The sequence below is a fragment of the Heloderma suspectum genome, chromosome 5, assembly GCF_057233095.1.
Source record: "Heloderma suspectum isolate Gila_16-S chromosome 5, 16-S_ref, whole genome shotgun sequence".
Taxonomy (NCBI): Eukaryota; Metazoa; Chordata; class Lepidosauria; order Squamata; family Helodermatidae; genus Heloderma; species Heloderma suspectum.
This window is the reverse complement of record NC_139462.1, coordinates 190,425,882-190,447,543: the sequence shown is the minus strand read 5'-3', so window position 1 is coordinate 190,447,543 and position 21,662 is coordinate 190,425,882. Positions and strand designations below refer to the sequence as shown.

General features: G+C 43.3%; 1 protein-coding gene across 4 annotated transcripts in view; it reads left to right on the top strand.

Moving 5' to 3' along the window:
- GLCCI1 (glucocorticoid induced 1) overlaps positions 1-21,662 on the top strand; it is a 56,909-nt gene that overhangs the window by 7,720 nt on the left and 27,527 nt on the right. For all 4 annotated transcript variants that reach the window (XM_084858739.1, XM_084858737.1, XM_084858736.1 and 1 more), the window contains exon 2: positions 10,858-11,009. In XM_084858739.1, coding sequence (XP_084714865.1) covers positions 10,989-11,009 — 21 coding nt within the window. In that variant the 5' untranslated portion in view covers positions 10,858-10,988. The remainder of the gene's footprint in view (positions 1-10,857; positions 11,010-21,662) is intronic.

The window sequence follows — 21,662 nt, the reverse complement described above, 5'->3', positions numbered from 1 at the left end:
ATGGATGGTAACTTTTAAAATGTAGAATGATTTGCATATAATTTGGGGGAGGGGGTGTTCTGCCTGTCATCTGTCTTGAAGATGTTATCAGTTTCTTACAGTCCTCTAATGGGCTTTGGTAAGGAAGTTACTCTTACAAATGTTTTGACTAATATGTTCAGTAGTCTTTGAATATATTCTCTGAGGCCTAAGATTTCTTCCACCCCAGCTCTTTATGCTCCGTCTTGGGCTTCACTGGCTACTAACCCACAATACAGTTAACCTACTTGTTTTCTTTAAGGTGAAAGGCAGTTGAGCCATTTCATAAATCATGAGTGAAAACTGACACCTGAAATTCTCAGTTCCCATGTTTGGTTTCTTCCTGGTGTATGTATGCACACATATGCATGCACGCATATACACACACATGCACGCTTGCTCTCTTTCTCTACGTGCGCACACATATACACACATACATATACACACCTCCCTGGCTAAAATTAGAATACTGTCAGGAGCTCCTGTCGGTATGCTCGGTGTACTGGTGCTTTGAAACTTCGTACATGATGATGTATGAACTTTTTGTTAAGTAGACTGTGTGTAGATAAATGTGGTGTATGAGGAACTCAGGACTATTTCAACAGCTGTCTTTTGTAGAACTCTAAATACTTTTGCTGAAATATTTTTAATGACTGCAGCTGTGACCATGCACTATTGAGATCTCACTTGTTCAGAATTGTTTGGTTTTAAACAGAGGTCCTTTCTAGTCTAGCTAATCAGGCCACAAAGTTTGTTAGTCTGTGTCCAGGTCTAGAGAACCCTGCACTTGGGGAGGGGAATAAAAAGGCTATAAGAGAGGACACATGCGCAGCTATAATGTGCACTAATAGAGTGAAGTGCTATGGAGCTTGCATGTGTGGCTGTGTGTGTGTGTGTATTGTGTGAAAAGAGGGGGTTGGACAGGAATAATTTCTGTTTGCCCCAGGTGAATGACAGATTACAAGGCTTTAGTAATGGGATAAAATTCATTTTATTCCTGAGCTTAAATCATTCTGACCAGATATAAGGAACTGTGAAACTTGTTTGGTAAGCCCCAGGGGAGAGCGGGTTAGACCTTGGTTTTTCAGATACCAACCCCAGCTCAACTCCATGTGATAAGCTGTTCTTGAAATTCTCAACTTCAAAGCAATGTTTGATATGGCATGGGATCAGCAGTTATAAAAAAAAGGCATATTCCAATTTCATTTAAAGCCCTGGTATTAACCTGGGCCTAGGCCAGCCTTATCCAACCTGGTTCCCTCAGGATGTTTTGGACTACAATTCCCAGCACACATGACTTAGCTGTGGTGGCTGGAACTGATGGGAGTTGTAGCCCCAAACATCTGGAGGGCACCAGGTTGGAGAAGGCTAGCTTAGGCTATCAAAAGTTATCTGAAGCACTGCCTTCATTCATATGAACCTGCCTAAGTCGTTAAATGGTCATTAAAGGCTTTGTTTTAATAGATACTGGATTGATAGGTACCAGGAACAGGGCCATCTTGGAGTTGATGCTGCAGTTACAGAATCCTCTTCAGGGAAGTCTGATTAGCTCCCTCTCTTCCTATTTCTAGACAGATACAAAAACCTTATTTGGGAAGACATTTTATGATAATCTGTGGTGCTGTTTGAAACAGGTATGATGGCTGTGGGTAGAGCACTTGCTTGTGAAAGTGTTCCATGCATTCCTCATCAAATGTACACACACTTGCCACATGGTCTCTCTCATAAAATGGCTGCCATGGGGGAGTTGTCTATTTATAAAATGGTTACCATGGTGGGCATGGCCAATCACAATACACCCATTTCCCAGAAAGGAGACTGATAAGACTAAAAGAAAAGTAACTTGTCCAAGAACCCAAGGGCAAGGCAGAGGTGGGGTCTGAGCACCCAGACACAAAGCCAATCTTTTGAACCCAAATAAAGATGGTGCTGGAGGGCAGCACTTTGTTTTATAGCATACTAGCTTTCCAGTTTAAAAAAAAAAATCTTAAGAAATAAAAATCCAGAAGGGCGGGGAGGCTGGTGGGCACCAAGGGAAGTTCCCATGGGCACCATGTTGGAGATCCCAGTCCTAAATTATCTTGGATAAAAATGTCCAAAAGTGTTTAGCTGAATTAGGATACTAGTTTGTCAGAGAAAATCGTCAGGTAAAATAACTTGCATTCATACATGGCTTAATGCGCCTTTAACTTGGTGCATTTAATTCCTTTCATTGTCGCAGTGAGGTGACTACCACTTTGGATCCAGATTTTCCTAAAAGCTGCCATACCCAAATATGCACCAAGATAATTTTTAGTAATTGCATGCATGTGTTCTTTCTGTGCTTTGTATACTGTGAGGTTAGCATAAGAAGAAGGGCCATGCTGGATGAGACCAAAGATCCATCTAGTCCAGGATTCTGTTCACACAGTGGCCAACCAGCTGTCAACGAGGAACCCACAAGCAGGGCGTGAGCACAACAGCACCCGCCCATGTTCCACAGCAACTGGTGTACACAGGCTCACTGCCTCTGGTACTGGAGGAAGAACATAGCCATCAAGATTAGTAGCCATTGATAGCCTCCTCCTCCAGGAACTCGTTCAACTCCCTTTCAAAGCCATCCAAATTGGTGGCCATCACTACATCCTGTGGTAGTGAATTCCATAGTTCAAGTATGCACTGTGCAAAGAAGTACTTTTATCTCTCCTGAATCTCCCACCAGTCAGCTTCATAGGATGACCCTGGGTTCTAGTATTTTGAGAGAGCGACAACAATATCCACATTCTCCATACCATGCATAATTTTGTAGACCTCTGTCATGTCTTCCCTTACCCTCCTTTTTTCCAAGCCAGATAAGCCCAGCTGTTGTAATCTTCTGTCATAGGGGAGTGTGTCTATGTGTGTGCATTTGTACATGCTGCAGTGCCTAGTTCACTTAAAGTTGTAGCTCATATTTACCCACACTACACATGAGTTTCTGCTTGGTGGTGATGATTCTGATCCCAATGAAAACTTGAATTTTTGGTTACTACATAGTGTTGATGTCTTCTGTTGACCTACTGTGCTGGGCAGCAGAAGGGGCACTTGCAGGCAAGGTAGTGGTTTCTATGTACTGGTGGGTGGGAGGAGTGCGTCACAGGTAGACAGAAAAATATCTTGTTTGCAAAATGTTTTTAAAAACTGAGGACTAACCATGGTCATTACTCTTCGGGAGGTGGAGAGTGCCGAGAGCGATAAGGGGAAGAGAAATGGGGGCTTGATCAGGCTAAAACATTTATGGTATTGTTACCTTAATTTATCCCCCCCCCCATCCAGAATGCTTAGGGACTTTTCCCAGTCCAGAGTGCTTAAGTGTGTAAGAACTTTTCCTCCAATGTTAATCACTCTTCCAAGGTTGTGAAAAGTATCCAGCTCATTCTTTCTACTTGCTTAGTTCAAAACCTTAGCAGCACTTTAGGGCAATTGCACTGTAGTGCTAGACTGCTGAGGTTCAGCTCTAGTGAGAAGCTACTCCTAAAGCGCCAGGATTTAGCAATGTCATGCGATTGTGTGGTGGTGGTGGAATTTCCCCATCATTCCCTTGTAATTTTTTTTGCAAACTCCTGAGTGCTGTTCTGATTTGCCAGTGTGCAAAAGATATGGTGGTGGTATTTGGGGTACAGCAACTTAAACCTTCCCTTGTAATTTTTTTTGCAAACTCCTGAGTGCTGTTCTGATTTGCCAGTGTGCAAAAGATATGGTGGTGGTATTTGGGGTACAGCAACTTAAACCTTTTATCATTGGATATATATTGGATACATGTGGGATTGCAGCTAAATATAGACATTACCACTGTTGCTCCTCATCCATAGATACAAAAGAGATAAAAAATTAAGAGAACAGAATGACCTGGTTCACACCACATGCCAGCACTCTGTGGCTTAATTTACCCACAGGTGCTGTCGGATCATGTGGCTTGTTGTATTGTGTGAACCCAGGCGGAAGGGGTTATTTGAGGGTTAGCCAACCCTCAACCCTAAAACAAGCCATGGGCTATTTGAGGGATGTGTAATCCTCAAACAACTCCTGCCGCTTGGGTTCTCATGACACAATAAGCCATGACAAGCCAGGTGCCATGCAGAAATGGTGCCCACGAGCACCCAGCACAACAGTAAGTTAAGCTGCGGTGGGTTGTCATGTCATGCAAAATATATCATACTGGTAGTAAAATAATAGAAGTTTCTGGAAAGCCACCCTAAAGCCATGGGAAACCACTTTCTCTAAAACAACATTTGGGGAGAAATTGAAATATGCATTACTTTTATCAAATCTAAACTAACTGTATGAATCTGAAATGTATCATGTATAACTGACTAAATATTTACTCTTATGTACATGTATGAAGTTTAAAAGCTGAAATGACTGTCCAAACAATTACAAACTGTATGTAGACTTCAGCATTATTATGCAGAAACAAGAAGCACATATTTCTAGAGAGCTCAGAAAATAAGCACTTGTAGAATGTAAATTAAGGAGCAGCAATATCTTTGGATATTTGTTGCAGTGTATACCTGACCTCTTAAATTGAGTGCTTCTATTTAGGTTGCAGCTATCTTGGAACAGGAGCCTGATAGTGAGGGCTCACAAGGAAGTCTTCAGAGGGAAGAAAGGATACCTCTTCTCTTTCCCACCTTCCTGAAACGTGTCCCCATATAACACTAAAGGGTTCAGGTTTGACAATGGCTTTTTTTTTCTTTTCTTTTGCTCTATCAAGGACTGCAGAGTGTGAGGGGAAGGGAGGGCCTTTTGTGAATAGGAAAGGGAAGTGTCCTTTTTTTCTTTCCTCCCTCTTGAAATCTCTCCATATAATGCAAAGAGTTTTTTAACCTCGCAGTGCGTTCCCCACCACCACCCAGTAACTACCTCAAGGACACTATAAGCTGCTAGGGGCTCAAACAGACTGATTTCTCCCTACCTGTCCCACTTTTTTTCCCAACTGACATCTCAGACATTCTGTGGCTCCACATCAGGCCAGTTTCTTAGTATAGAAACAGATACTGCATCCCTAGACTGTTCTCAAATATGCAAAAGCCACTGGCTCTATCTTATTTATCCCCCACCTTATCACTTTGCTTCAATGTCACTTACAAAAAACACCATATGTAAAACATAAAAATGAAAACTGCAAAAGCAGTAAACCATAAAACCAACTGGTAGAACCAATTAAAATATCAGCAAGCTGAAGGCAATTACAATGATACAAAGCTTATTAAAAGAACATAAGCAGGATAGATTTTCCCTGGTGCTGAAAAGATTACAGAGGTGCCAAGTACACATGGAGGAACTGCACATGGAGTTCCAGAGTTTGGATGCCACCACTGTAAAGGCCCTCTTTAACTTCAGAAGGTGGTGTCACCCATAGGAGAGCCTCCATAATCTATCTTAAGGTGATAGGCAGGTTCATGTAGGAGTAGGCAGTCCTTTAGATCACGGTAGGTAGAAGGTAGGTCTCCAGATGTTTGGGACTTCAACTACCAGAAGCTCCTACCTTCATAGCTAGACATTAGGGATGCTGGGAGTTGAAGTCCAAAACACCTGGAGATCTACTTTCGGACCACACATGCTTTAGATACTTAGGTCAAAGTCTTTTATATGGTTTATAGGGCATTAACATCTGCACTGGAAATGAAATGGTTTAACTTGTCTTTAGGTGGCCTTTTTTGCTGCTGAACATGAGATCACAAAGTTCAGTATTAGTAATTATTATACATTGTAAAGGTACAGTCCTATGCACACTTGATTGGAAAGGTAATCACCAGTGAATTCAGTGGAATTTACTTTTGAGTAAGCATTCATAGTAAGTACAAAAAAAGTTGGGTATGTTGAACCATATTTATTTTATTTATATCCCATTCTATCTCAGTAGATATTTGAAAATATTATTATATTTTTTCCTAATTGATATCAGTGTCTGAAAGTGCTGTAGCTTCTGATTCTGAACTTTGAGCTTCATGTATTTCAGAATATGATTCATTCAATTCAATTTGCATGAATTGAAAGACGTTTCTCCACTTTTTCACACGCTTATAAGGATCCCACATAATCCAACATAGCTTCAAGGCAATGTACAGTGTCAAAATTAAAACAGTATATTAAAACAACAAATTAAAAGCAAAGTGAGATGGTAAGATCAATAAAATACTGGACGGCATCGCAAAAGGCAGTTAAAAGCATGGGAACAGGGCAGAAATTGCCTGACACCTAAAGGAAAGTACTGGTGTCCAGACTGGCGTCCAGTCAGCACATATCTAGGATGGGACTCCCAGAGTTTGGGTGCCAGCACTGGAGAGGCCTTCTCTCCAGTGGCCAGCTACCTAACACCCATGTTAGTTTGTTCCTTAATTGTATATGTATCTTAAAACATTAATCAGTTTTTAACTTAATGCAGAATGTAGAAGAATCTGAGGCAAATGTGAAATGAAACGAGTCCATTTGTTAAATAAAAGACTTGCCTTGCAACCACATTGCATGAGCAATGTGCTTGTCAGACTCCTGATTTTGACCCTAAGATGCTCTGTATTCTGTAACTTTTGAAAATAATTATCCCAGTGTTGCATCATAAGAGTGCTGGTTGTTTAGTAATCCAGACAAACACAGTATCTATGCTATCATCATTAATATTACCTTTCAGTCTTGGATAGAGGAGTTTTGGTACAATATTTTTAAAACACCACTTTAGATAGGACGCTGTTCTTAATTTTGGAAAAATGAGTTCTCCAGCTGTCCCCCAGATGTCAACTTCCAATTTTTTCAGCTTTCCCCTCTCACATTTCTAGTCAGTTATATTAAAAATCAAAGTTTAGCCACAGAATCACTATGTGGCATATTCTTGCCCCTGACCAAGAGGGGGAAGGAACAGTCTAGTAAATATTTATTTATTACATTTCTGTATCGCCCATTAGCAGACGCTTTCTGGACAGTTGACAAGACAAAGCTTAAAACCATAAAATACAGTGATATAGTAAAACATAATATAAAGCCATATGATTAAAACAGAATAAAACCAAAGCAGTAACCAGGAAAAAAGCGAGCAGCAGTACAAAAATCTAAAAATGCACTAACACAATGTTTAAAACTGAACGGTCAGAACATAAGAACCATGATGGATCAGACCAAGGGTCCATCTAGTCCAGCATTCTATTGACACAGTGGCCAAACAGCTGTCGACCAGGAACCGCAGGGCATGAGCACAAGCAGGGCATGAGCACAACAGCACCCCCCCCCCAATGTTCCCCAGCAACTGGTGTACATAGGCTCACTGCCTCTGGTACTAGAGGTAGCACATAGCCATCAAGATTAATAGCCATCAATAGCCTTCTCCAGGAATTCATCCAACTCCCTTTCAAAGTTATCCAAATTGATGGCTATCATTATATCCTGTGGTAGTGAATTCCATAGATCAACTATGCACTGTGTGAAGAAGTACTTTTATCTGTCCTGAATTTTCCACCAATCAGCTTCATAGGATGACCCCGGGTTCTAGTACTTTGAGAGAGGGAGAAAAATATCTCTCTATCCACATTCTCCACACCATGCATAATTTTGTACACCTCGATTATGTCTCCCTTTACCCTCCTTTTTTCCAAGCTAAACAGTTCCAGCTGTTGTAACCATCTGTCATAGGGGAGATGCTCCAGCCCCTTGATAATTTTAATTGCCCTTTTCTGCACTTTTCCACACTTTTCCAGTTTAGAAAGCTTGGAAAAATAAAATGGTCTTCACCTGGTGCCCAAACACCACAGCATAAGTGCCAGGCAAGCCTCTCTGAGGAGGTCATTCTACAATTGGGGCGCCACCACTGAAAAGGCCCTCTCCTTCATAGCCATCTGCCTCACCTCATTTGGTGAGGGCATCCAGAGAAGGACTGCTGAAGTCGATCTTAGGGTCTGGGCAGGTATATATGGGAGGAGACGATCCTTCAGGTAACCTGGCCCCAAGCCATTTAAGGCTTTGTAAATTTGGCCCAGAAATGTACTGGCAGCCAGTGCAGATCATAAAGCACTGGTGTAATATGATCATATTGGCCAGTGCAGTTAACAGTCTTGCTGCCCTATTTTGTACCAGCTGAAGTTTCTGGGCCATTTTCAAAGGCAGTCCCATGTATAACACATTCTAGTAATCCAGATGAGAGGTTACCAAAGCATAGATAACTGTAGCTAGGATATCTCTGTCCAGTTAAGGACGTAGTTGGTGTATCAGCCTAAGCTGATAAAAGGTGCTCCATGCTACTGAGTCCACCTACGCCTGTAGTGACAATGCTGGATCCAAGAGTGCCCCAAACGGTGAACCTGATCATCTCTGTCCATATCTCTGGATAACCTCCCCCAGCGGTTTCATGTAGATGTTGAACAGCATGGGGGATAAAATAGAGCCCTGTGGCACCTCATGGCATAACTGCCAAAAGACAGAGCAATAATCCCCCAGCACCACCTTCTGGAATCAGCCATCCAAGTAGAAGCGGAACCATTGCAATGCAGTACCTTCAAGATTGCCTATCCAGAAGTATACCATGGTATTGAAAGTTGTTGAAAAGTCCAAGAGAATCAACAGGGTCACACTCCCCCTTTCCCTCTGTCAGCAAAGATCATACCACAGGGCAACCAAGGCAGTTTCCGTTCCAATATCAGGTCTGAACCCCAATTGAAATATTATAATAAACCAAATATAAGCTGATAAGGCAAGCAAAGAAAGAATTTGAAAAGCAAACTTGTATCTGTTTTAACCCAATTGCTTAAACTCCTTCATAGCGGGATACCTGCTATTAAGGGAGCACGTGTTAGATAACAGATTTGTAAAAAAAAAAATACTGAAGGAAAATGCAGATATTGCAAATAATTCATTCGGCTTCTCTGGATCAGTTTTCACTGCAGAAGATGTGGCAAGACTGGTACTTGATCCAATTTTTTGGTGTCAGGCGGTGACCCTTAGAAGTACTTCAATTTGTCAGCTGTCAGCAGGAGAGACTTTGGTAGAGTTGATCCACTATGCAACCTGGCCACACTTTTGAGAGCCTGTGGTGTGGATGCCACCAGAAACTGCATGCGTTCCTGTGGCCAGTTCTCTCCATCCCTGCGATAACATCTAGGAGTAGTTGCTATATGATACAGTGTCATCACTTCTCTTGAGTGTCCTTCCTTCCACCAGCAGTAGTCGATGATATGAAATGTGGGTGAGTGGGTGGGGATGTCCTTGAGTTCAGATTTATGGTGGTGGGGGCTAGATGGGAATCTTGGAGGTTGGCTTGAGCCCTTGGCTTCCCAGTTGCTGTACACAGTGATGTAGGGCAGAACATTTTTCAGTGCTTTATTTTTCCATGGAAATGTTTCCATTTCATACGTTCATTTGTTAAAATGAATGTATGGCAATTGCAAATACAATATTAGGCAGATTTGGCAGAGAGCTTCAGCTAATGGATGGTATAGAAATATAATAAACAAACAAATAATATTTCAGAATGAAACAGAACTAATAAATAGTAACAGTGAAACTGAAATTAGCCCAGCAACCTTAGTGGAAGAGAGTGGAACTCTGTTGAAATAAATGAGTGGTTGTCAGCATATCATGCACCGTTCTTTGGGTTGCTAAAATTAATTAGTGTGTCAACAGTTTTCAGTACCTTTGTTTTGTTTTTCTTAAACAATGTAAGAGAAGTACATGCCATTAGGCAGTATCCAATGCTGCCACTCTGCTTATGCCACTGATGTAGTGCTAGAGTAAGCAACCTGTAGCGCAGTGCCAGTAGGGTATGCTGTTGGGACGGGTTTCTCTGGAATACGTGTCATGCCAGCATATGCTATTGGCATTGCACTAGAGGTCACTTATGTTAGTGCTATGTCAATGGTGTAAGTGGAACAGCAGTGTTGAATACTGCCCAATGTCTTTATATTTTTACAAGTATTCTAATAAAAAAAAATTCTGCATAATATAACATTTAAATCATGTTCTTTAATTTTCCCTCTCAAATATTTCAGGTCAAATACTTGTGGTGTACTAGGACAAAAAATTAACATGGGGTATTTTTTTAGCTTTGTTGTTTACTAAATACAGGTAAAATAAACATACTAAATTATATCCCTCTAGGGCAGGGGTGGGCAACTTTCCAATTGAAAAATGTCCAGAAAACCCACATCGCTATGGGACACCACAGAATGCATTGTCCCCATGATATTTCAGGTCAATATTGTATGAATCTGTTAAGAGAATCCAAATATAAAACAGTGGGAGGTGCACTAATAGAAGCAGTCTGGGTTCCATGACTCAAATATTAGGTTATATTTTCTTAATATATTAACTGTCTAGTACAGTCACTATCCATGCATTTAATAAAGTAAGCTCTTACCTGGAGTCAGCCCATGCCAGAAGTGTTTTTCCTCTAGCAAAAGTTAAGTGAGAAGGTAAGCTAAAGTGCAGACTTAACCTGGAAAGTTGTGTAGCTCATATGCAACTAATAAAATGCATACTATCAATAAAATTGTATGCAAAGTTAGATTTTTTTTAAACATGGTGTTATCTAAAAAGGTGGTGGGGAGGGAGAGGAGTGAATGAGAAAATCTCACATGAATATTTTTCCTGAGTTTGCTATAGTCTTGTTGTAGCAGACATGCATATTTCCTCTATTCACAGAATACTTGGCACTTTTCTAATTTACCTTAACTCTTGGAGTTTTTCCTGCTTGAGAGAATTAGCATGAAAGGGATCTTGACAGGGGGTATTTTCTTATTAACAGGCCTTTTGTGTTAGTTGCCAGATTGAAAACATGTGGACAGCTAAATCATTAACAGCCATATTCACAATGTTGCCTGTAACATGTTTCTGTTTCAGTGGACAGGCCAAAAGCCCAGCAAATTAGAACGTCTAGTACCATAAGACGCACCTCTTCGCTGGACACAATAACAGGACCTTATCTCACAGGACAGTGGCCACGAGATCCCCACATACACTATCCTTTATGCATGAAGGATAAATCCACTCAGGTAGGTTTGAGAAACCAATAATTGCTACTCAACTGCTCTCTCAGTCCAATTGGTATGTGTAATATATAGCCAGTTCTGGTATCTAAAAACACTGGGGGTCAGTAGGTTGGGAGTAGGACAGAAGCAAAGTAGATTCCAAGAGGGCATACCCTCCTTCACATCCTGATCTTCCCAAATAGAAACATCTTTCTATTTCACCCTTGTCTTCTCCCTCCACTCCTCTCCCCTCAGCATTAGGCTTGCCTATTCCTTCCTCACATGACCTAGGTTGTAAGTTCTTCAGGGCATAGACCTGTCTTTGTTTCTAACACCCAGTCTCTTCTTGCCTCCAATACTGTGAGTGTTCCTGCTTTTCAGCCTTGGAGTGTGTTTCTTCCAGCATTTTTGGTAGAGTGAGAACAGACTGCTATTTCCTGGCAATGGCTTCTCTACACATCCCGTTAAAAAAAGGCGTAAGAATGTAGTGCATTGGAACTAGTATTTTATTAGAGTCTCAGAAGAAATTGCTTTTAGTGTTCCTCTGGAAAAGCCCTAAGGTTCTGACCTGTAACAATAAAATTGTTATTTTATTTGTGGTATTTGTGCTCCACTGCAGCAAAGCTAGAGCATTTGGTCCATTCAGCTCATTAAGCACTGATGTACTCAGAGACACAAAATACCATCTGCATAATCCCTATGAGGGACTGAGTCTTTGAAAACAATGTTAGGTTTGCTTTGAGCTTCTGCACAGTGGAGGGCAACTTCTTGCATTTATGCATTCATTTAACTTTTAATATTTGAAGCATGAGTAGGTCAGACTTGGATATACGGGAAGTATTCATAATTTAATATTAGTCTGATTGCTTTTCAAATAGCATGGAAAAGTCATAGTCCTTAAGAGCACGCTATTCAAAGGCAGGTATATTACAATATTGACAAAAATAAGGTCAAATCAGTCAGTCCTAAAGGAAATCAACCCTGACTGCTCATTGGAAGGACAGATACTGAAGCTGAAGCTCAAATATTTTGACCACCTAATGCGAAGAGAAAACTGCCTGGAAAAGACCCTGATGCTGGGAAAGATTGAAGGCAAAAGGAGAAGGGGACAGCAGAGGATGAGATGGCTAGATAGCATCACCGATGCAATGAATATGAGCTTGAGCACACTCTGGGAGAGAGCGGAGGACAGGAAGGCCTGGCGTGCTATGGTCCATGGGGTCACGAAGAGTCGGACACGACTTAACGACTGAACAAATATAAGTCTATAGTAGAGGCCCTCTGGTACATTCATTGATCCAGCACTCACAATCAAAATAGCCTATTGTGGGTTGTTTTAGTCATGGTGGGCTGTGGTGCATGCCAGGCTTGATTTGCATATTCGACGTCCAGTTGCAGCTTGTCATGTCATGTGAACCCAAGGACTGTGGGTTATGCAAGAGTTAAACAACCCTCATATAACTCAACAACAGACCATGGTTATTTAACCCTCGCATAACCCATGGTCCCTGGGTTCACACGACACAACAAGCTGCAGCCAGGCATTGAATATTCCAAAAGGCTGCCCACATTCGCTGTTTGCTTGTGCGAACCGACCCAATGTCTCATGTTCCATTTTGAATTTTCTTGCTTTCATGGACCCTGTTTGTTCCTGTGCTGCTTTTTATGTGCTTGCAGTACCTCCAAAGTTCAGCACAGGGTCAACGTAGGTGCTTTAGAGCGCTCTTTCGGGAATCAAGCTTGAAATATAGTGTTTCATTGCAGCAGCTGCCCTCTTAGCATTGCTTCTGATGTTGGGAGGGTAATATTTTAGATGCTGATATTTTCAGTATGACTTTGGAGTGTTAATTGAGAAGAAAACCCTGGACCCGATAGATCCTGGGGAAAATTTAAGGAGGCTGCCCAAGTCTCTTCTCTCTTACCCCGGGCCCCACCTTTGAATTCAGGAAACATGCATGCTACCTATCATCTTTCCATACCCTGTAGCATTGTATATGATTCTTCTGTGTTTCTCTTGTATGTCATGAATCAATACAAGAATGGACAGTAGGTTCTTCTTCATGGTCTTTGTGCGTAACACATCTGGGCTCTGCACCTGCACGGAGCCTCAGTTCAGGAAACTTCCATAGCTGAGGAACTTTTGGCAGGAACCCTTCCCCCATCACCCAATGTGCATATTCCAATGGGTTCTTGCTCAATCCCTCAGTTCTTTGTTGTCAGGATGCCCCTGTTGCCTTCTGAATTCTCCAATAGCTAAAATCAACCCTCAGACAAAAGGGCTGCTTTCCAGGGCTTTAATTCCATTTATCCTAATGAGGCATACAGATGCTAATTGCTTGAGACTCGGAGGAACTACAAAGGAACAGCCATCTAGGGGTTTCTAAGGATTAGGATGTCACTTGATCTCCGTTTGGGAAAAACATGGCAACTCTCTGAACTTAAGGGGTGGGAGGGAAGATCTCCCCCTCTCCCGCGTTGCTTCTGCACGCAGCTGTTGACGCCGAGCCAATCGGGCTGAGCGCCGAAGCTCTGCCCCTGCGATCTCTCACTTGTGTTTGCGTCTGCGCCTCGTTTCTAAAAGTTCAGGTTGTCCCTCCCTTTCCATGCCTGGTTCACTGTCGCTCCCAGGGATGTGAGAAGGGGGGGCTCCCCCTCCAGCTGCACCTCTGAAGTCTGAGAGAGTTCCTCCCCCACGAATTGTATCTCCTCCTCAGAATCAGAGCTGCTTTGGGACTCTGTGGGCTCAGATACAATCCTGACATTTGTCAACCACCATTGTGGAAGCACTCGATTTGAGGAACTTCTTGCTGTTGGCGATTTTGTCGAGGAAAATTTCTGTTTCTTTTGTCTCTTTCCCTGTTTGTCTTTTTTTCTTCTTGTTAGTATTTCTTTCTTCCACGTTTTTCGAGTTCAGTTATTTTTCTTTCGGTTTGCAGCAATCGTTGGATCGCGGAGTGCCTTTAGGCATATGGCCATTAAGGCCCCTTTTTGGAAATGTGGTCGCTGTTGGGCTAAACTGCCGCCCACTGACGGGCACTCATTGTGCCTTCTTTGTCTGGGAGAAGGGCACATTGTTGAAGCGTACCATCGCTGCATGTCCTTCAGCAAGCCGTTACAGAAGAACTGCACTGATAGACTTAAGGCGATCCTCTGGGGAAAGGCTTTGAAAATGGCGGATGCCCTGAAAAAATCGATGACGTCTGTAAGATCCACAACCAGACAAGGTGAAGGTGGTGGATATGCCTCCTCAGAAGGAAGGATTGGCACCTGCTGCACCTTTCTGGTCAGCTCCAGCTCTAGCCACAGGCTGTTCTGATCTGCCTATTCTAGGCCGTTCCCTGGCAGTTTCTCTGGCAAAAAAGTTGTCAAAAAAGGCACGAACTTCTCAGCCATCTGAGGGTCAAAAGAAGAAGAAGAGGAGGGAGTCAAAAGCACTTGCCAGTTGTGCCTCGCTTACCGGCTCCTCGTCTGTTGTTGGATTCACCAATTCCAATGACTGTCCCACCGTCAGTATCACCATTGGTGCCGGTATCAATGCCATCTGTTTCAGAAGAGGAAATATGTGACTCCACACTGACTCAGGATTGATCAGTTAGGAGGAATGATCTCTTATGTAGCCATTCATACCGAGAGTTTTCTCCATCGGTCTCTTCTGCTCACTCATGTAGGGGTGAGAGGCCTCCTCCCTTTCAGTGGACGCACGATTGTGACTTGTCTAGATTGCCTCACTCTGACTGGGACAGAGGATCGGATTGGTTTCTTCCTCCACGATGTCATTATGAGTGGGGTGATTAGAATTGTTATCGGACTCATCCTTATTCTTATGAACATTTTGCTTATCTGGAAGCTCAACATCACCGTCAGGAGTCTCCTCTGTCAGCTTCTCAGTTTCATAAACCTTTATGCCTCCTCCACCGCCACTGCTGGTGGTACGGGCACCACCTACTGTCTTGCAGTCACCTGCTCCACCTTGGCCATCAACTCCTAAGGTGGCAGATATGCAGGCCAATACAGGCCACAGAGCCTCGCCTCTGTTACATCAGAATCCCTCTCCTAGGCCTCACAATCAAGACCTTCATTGCAGCTCCTCTGCCTCCCCAAGAGAAGACTATCAGTCTGACTCTGCTTCAGTGTCATCTGATACTCCCTCAATTTTGTCTCCTGACAGTGCTGCGGGCTCGCAAGACCCATCCTCATGCTTGGAGGATATGGGTCATCTTTCTGAACAGATTTTGAGAATGGCCCAATCACTGAGTTTGGAGATTCAACAGCCTATGTAGAGGATTAAGGACCCAGTCTTTGATGTTCTTTATTCGGAGTCTACCGCTCCTGCGACCATCCTGTTTCTTCCGACTTTGCTGCAAACAGTACAACTTTCCTAGAAGGCTCCCTCCTCCATGACACCAACATCTAAAAGGCTGGAGAGCATGTACAGGGGAAGGACGTTACATTCTTATTTACTCACCCTCCTCCAAATGCGGCGATGGTTGAGTCCTTGCAGGGCAGGTCTCATCATGTTCACTCTTCAGTTGATAAGGAAGGCAGGAGATTGGATTTGATGGGTAGTCATATATAGTCATCTGCTTCCCTTGGACTACAAGTCACAAATTAGCAGGCAACCATGGCTTGCTATCAGCTTTTTTTGTGTGAGAAGATGGGTTCATTATATGATTATCTCCCAGATGATCAACATGAGTTGGCCAGTGTTTTCAGGTGGAAGCAACCAGAGTAGCAAGGAAGCAGATTAATACTTCTTGACACCAAGGCAAGGTGATGGTGGGAGCAATTGCATTCTGTAGGCATGCTAGTTGCGATTGGGTGGACTTAACACAGGAAGTGCATTCTCGGATTGAAGACCTTCCGTTCGATGATGATGGGTTGTTTAATTCTAAGATCGATGAGGCCATGGATACCGTACAGAAGGTGAAGATCACAGCACAGAAAATGGGGTTTTCACAAGTGCAGCTGGCATTTAAGCAATGCTGATGGTACTGTCAATCGACTTTCCAGCAGTCTCGGCCTATAGGTGATCGGCAGCCACGCCAGCAACCAGCATTACAACAGAAGCATCAGTTTCCTTGGTCTTCAGGATGAGATTTGACTCCAGGAAAAAGCAACGCCTTTGACTAGACCATGATACTGCCTTCCTCGGACAGCCCTCCACCCTATGGCTCCTGTCTTGCCGCCTTTGTTACAGCATGGGGGAGATAACAACAGATTCTTGGGTTCTAGAGATTGTTAGTCAAGGTTACAGAATCGCATTTGATGCTCTCCCTCCTTTTTCAGGTATTGCAACCACAACTTCGTCTCTGGTGCTTTTAGAAGAGGTGGACAACCTCCTGCTGAAAGACATAATCAAGCTGGTACCTCCCACAGACATGCAGGGGGGTTCTATTCCCAGTATTTTGCTGTGCCAAAAAGGGATGGAGGGCTTCGTCTCATGCAAAAAGTTCAGAAGGACGACGTTGACTTCAATCCTACCTCTACTGCAGAGAGGAGATTGGTTTGTGGTTATCAACTTAAAAGACATGTACTTTCATATAGCGATAGAGGAGTTCAGCCAGCGTTTTCTTCGGTTTGCAGTCGATGGCCTCCCTTACCAATTACGGGATTTACCGTTCGGGCTTGCCACAGCTCGAAGAGTCTTTACGAAATATATGGCCATGGTGTGTGCCCACCTGAGACTGAGACTACAGGGAATTCAGATTTACCCTTACATCAACGACTGGCTTCTGGTTGCCCAGTTGGAGCGCCAGTTGCAAAGTGCCATTCTGCTGATGATGGATCTATTGGAAGACCTTGGTTTATGCATAAACATGGAGAAGTCAGTTTTGAATCCAACCAGAGTTATCCAGTTCATTGGAGCGTCCATAGATTCTGTCAGAGGTCAAGTGTTCCTGCCTCGGGATCGTGCATGAACGTTGGTAGAGCTGGCTACCAATATTCAGACCTCTCGTTCTGTGACTGCTTACACAGTACAGAAGTTGCTGGGGTTGATGGTGGCTACGACAGCAGTGGTACAACATGCCCGTCTTCGCATGAGAACGCTACAGAACTGGTTTATAAGGTCCTTCAACAAGAGGCATGAAAAGTTCACCTGCGCCTCCCTGATGTAGTCAAAGCTTCGCTTTGGTGGTGGACGGTGCTGCCCACCCTCACACAGGGCACACATTTCCAGTATCCTACTCCAGCACAGCTTGTTACAACAGATGCCTCTCTACAAGGGTGGGATGTTCATTGCAGGGACCTCTCGATTCAAGGGCTGTGGTCAGAGAGCGAGGCCAGCAGCCACATCAGTGTTTTAGAACTTCTCGGTGTCGTCAAAGCTCTGACGGCATTCGAGGGGGTTGTTCGCAACTTCTCATATTCAAATCACATCAGGCAACATGACAATTGTGTATTACCTCAACAAAGAAGGAGGGACCCACTTGATATGGTTAATTCGTCTTATCATTTGGATCCTGGAGTGGTGCATTGCTTGAAGGATCATCCTTACTGCGTTTCATATGGCAGGCAAGGACAACTGTTGGGCGGACCACCTCAGTCGCTCTTTTCCAATATCTCATGAGTGGGAACTCAAGACGAGCGTACGCAACTGGCTGTTCAGTTGTTGGGGTTGCCCTGCCATAGACTTTGTTTGCGTTGGAGGAGAATGCTGTGTGTGAGATGTTCTGCAGCTGAGTGGACTAGGAGAGGCATTTACGAGGGACTGGAATGGAAGTTTTCTTTACATGTTTCCCCCCTTTCTGCTCCTCACCAGGGTGGTGGCGAGGATGGAGAGGGATATTGTGGACGGCATCCTGATCGCACCGTGGTGGCTGAGTCAGCCGTGGTTTGCCAGACTACTGCACCAGGCCAGAGGGTAGTATCTTTGGCTCCCATCAATACCGACCCTGCTCTCCAGAGACGGAGGCAAGATGAGACATCCTGACCTACTTACCGTGCATCTTACAGCATGGAGGATCTGGCCTTAGATAGAATGAACTTACCTGCACTTCTTCAGTCTGTTCTTGAAGCAGCTAGGAAACCTGCCACCAGGAAATCTTATGCGAGTAACTGGGCGTGTTTTACGGTTTTTGCTAAGGACAATGATTTTGACTCTGCCTGCTGTGCCGTACAGGGCACTGAATTTTTTATTTTCACTCCATGAACAAGGGCTGAAGTATTCCTGTCTCTGAGTTTATATAGCAGCCTTTTCAGCTATCTATCCTGTTGACAAAGGTTTGTCTGCTTTTTCGCATCCTCTGGTTCATCGATTTTTGAGGGGAGTTAGAAATCTTGCCCCTCCTGTGAAACCTCCAGTACTGGCATGGAGCATTTCAGTGGTGCGACATGCGCTTACCATAAAACCCTTTGAGCTGCTTGATATGGCGGATCTTCACTTCTCTATTCAAAAGTATTTTTAGTGGCCATTACCTCAGCCCAGCGGTCGGGAGAGTTATGTGCCCTTAGTGTGGATGCTCCATACCTGCATTTTCATAAGGACAAAGTAGTTATTTGTCCAGACATTGCTTTTCTGCCTAAAGTTGTTTTAAGCTTTTATTTGGGTCAGGATATAGTTCTTCCTGCCTTTTTCGCCTCGCCCTCAACAGCAGTTGAGAAGACGTCTTCTCACCTTAGATGTTCACAGTGCTCTGGTGTTCTATAAAACTAGAACAGAGTTGTTTAGTCTTTGTTCTTCTGTTATGGGGGATCTAAGAAGGCGCACTCGACTAGAGCAGTAGCAACATCAGTGGTGATTGAGAGAGGGGTGTTGATACCAGATGTCTGTCGGGCTTTGACTTGGTCTACCCATTCCATTTTTGTCAAGCGTTATCGCTGCGATGTTCAAGCTTGTAAGGACTACTCCTTTGGTCAGATGGTTCTGTCAGAGGTTCTTTAATGAGGACACTGACCCGCCTCCTGGTATGTAAGCTTGTTATTTTCCCATATGTGTGATGCACAGAGACCATGAAGAAGAAAAGCAGGTTGCTTACCTGTAACTGTAGTTCTTCGAGTGGTCAGCTGTGCATTCACACAATCCTCCCACCATCCCCACTTCGTTGTCAATACCATGTTTTATTGGTGGCGCCGAGATTCCTTTGGTCTCTAAGGGCACAATTGACGGCCTCCTTGGAACTGAGGGATTGAGCAGGAACCCACTGGAGTATGTGCATTGGGATGGTGGGGGAAGGGTTCCCACCAAAAGTTCCTCAGCTGTAGAAGTTTCCCGAATCGAGGCTCCGCACAGGTGCAGAGCCCATATGTTTGAATGCACAGATGATCATCGAAGAACTACAGTTACGGGTAGGCAACCTGCCTTTATATTAACATAAATACCTAACTTCATGGTGGATTGCTAGGCTCTTACTTTTCACTGCCTTGCTTAAGGCCTCAGAAAAAAGCTAGAATGTTCTCTTCGATACAGGAAAGTTAAGGCCAGTATCATCATTGGTTTATTTGTATGCCACTTTTCTATGGCAAAACCTTGCTCAAAGCAGAGTACAGCAACATCAGAAATATTTACATAATAAAATGCAGCAACATTTCCAGATAATTCATGAAACAGTCTTAACAAGGTTTAAATAGTCCTACAAATAGGCTAAACATCTCACAATAAATATACACCACAATTGAACAATCCACTAATACCTAAAGCTAAATGTTATCCCAGTCATGAAACCTAAAGAAGACCCCATTCTGATGGTCTCTACTGTCTAGACATCTTCAACAGCAGAAGCAGCCTTTGTAATTGGAGTCAGTCAGGGCTCTGCCCTCAGGCCAGGTAGAAGTGAGCCTGACAGAAGCACAGGGATAAGGTCGCCCAGGACTGACAGATAGGTGGTCTTTGTGAAGCTGCCCTTAAAAACTATTCAGAAACTTCAGCTAGTGCCATGTAATTCCTTTTTGTATCAACTGGACTGGCTGCCAGTTCGTTTCCAAAAGCAGTTCAAGGTCTGGTTAGCACCTTAGAGCCCTAAACTACTTGGGCCTGGCTACTTAAAGGACCATCTCCTCATGTGAACTTGCCCTTCTGTTAAGGTCAGCTGCTGCACCCCTTTTGCTGTTGCCTTCAGAGGCACAGTTGGTGGCAATGCACGAGAGGGCTTTCTTGGTGGCAGTGCCCTCTATGATCCTTTTAGCTGATGTTAATTTACTCTTGCACCCCCATCCTTAAGGCATTTTTTTTTGGTCTTTGGTGACATTTCAATCTTATCATGTAACTAGAATAAACAAAATAGTAACTGACTTATAAAATGCTTAGGGTACCTGAAGTTCCAGATGAGTAGTAGTATTGATCTGTAGGAGGAAAAAATAATGATCTGTGCACAGTTGTTCAATATGGGTCACTGGAGGAGATGCCCTCCTTGGAATTGCATAGAACAGATTTGAAGAAAGTTGTGAAAGGATTTGTGGGGGGAGGGGGGAATTCAGATTTAAGATTTCAGCTCTTATTTCTGCTGTTAGTGAACTGTGGCTTTAACTCTCTTATTACATTCTCAACAGTGGGGTTTTATCTGTCAGGCAAAATGGAACTTCTTCTCTTGAATGGCCTAGCATGGCCTCAGAATATAGTAGACCTCGTCCCCCATTCTGTTTTGATTTAACTTGTGTTTTAGTAAACATGGTCATTTTCACCCCCTTTTAAAAAAAAGTTGGAATCGTTCAGGCTACCCTTATTGAAGCATTGGCCTGACTCTACGGCAGCATCTGGTTATTCATTGCTTGATATATTGACGATAGTGGCTGGGAGTGTTGGAGGATTGAGAGTGGTACTGCAGTAATGGAATGGTAAACAGACTTGCTAGATACATGCTATACTCTTACATAAGAGTGCCTAAAACCAATCAATTATTGCCTACTTTGGGTGAAATCGTGTTCTCCTTCCATTATCTGTTAGCTGAGTTGTAGGTATATCTGGGTTTTAGCTACTGCATTATTACTGAAAAACACTATTTAGTGAGAGCCAGTGCAGGGTTTGAGGAAGGAACATAGCTCTATGGTAGAGCACATGCTTTGTGAGCAGAAGGTCCCAGATTCTCTGGCATCTTCAGTTAGAAGGATCAAGTAGCAGTTGATGGGGAAAGAGTTCTGCCAGAGATCCTAGAGAGCTGCTGCCAGCCAGACTAAATACTGGGTTAGATGAGCAGTTTGACCTCATATAAGACAGCTTCCTATGTGGCCTAAGAATTCTCATTTTAAAAATACTGGAAGTTAAACCTTCATAGGTCTTGGCACTTGCTGGTAACTTGCCCCATCCCCCTTCAAATTCCTAGTGAGTTCTGCCCTTCTGTGTGTGAACATACTATTTTTAGATCAGTTGTTTGGATTCTCGGCACTCTAGCAGGAGATTAATAAACAGATCTTGCTGTGCTTCATCTTATCCTGATTCTAAGGTAAATCTATATTTCTGTATGTAAAAGCTTGTCTGTTCTTCAGAATGCTCATGTTTGGTCCTGTAGGACTTGAGAACTTGAGCCTTCCTACCATCTAATTAACAGCTGCCCAGCTTGCCCATGTCTTAAATAAAAATTGAAGGGAATACCATTTTCATTGACAAGAATGAATTGTGGAAGTTACTGTTTGATAGCCCTTTTAGCAAGATAGATATTAAACTTCTAATTATTATTTTACCATGATTATGGAAGTCACTTTAGCACCATAGCATTAAAATGGCTCAGTGGAGACCAAATTAAC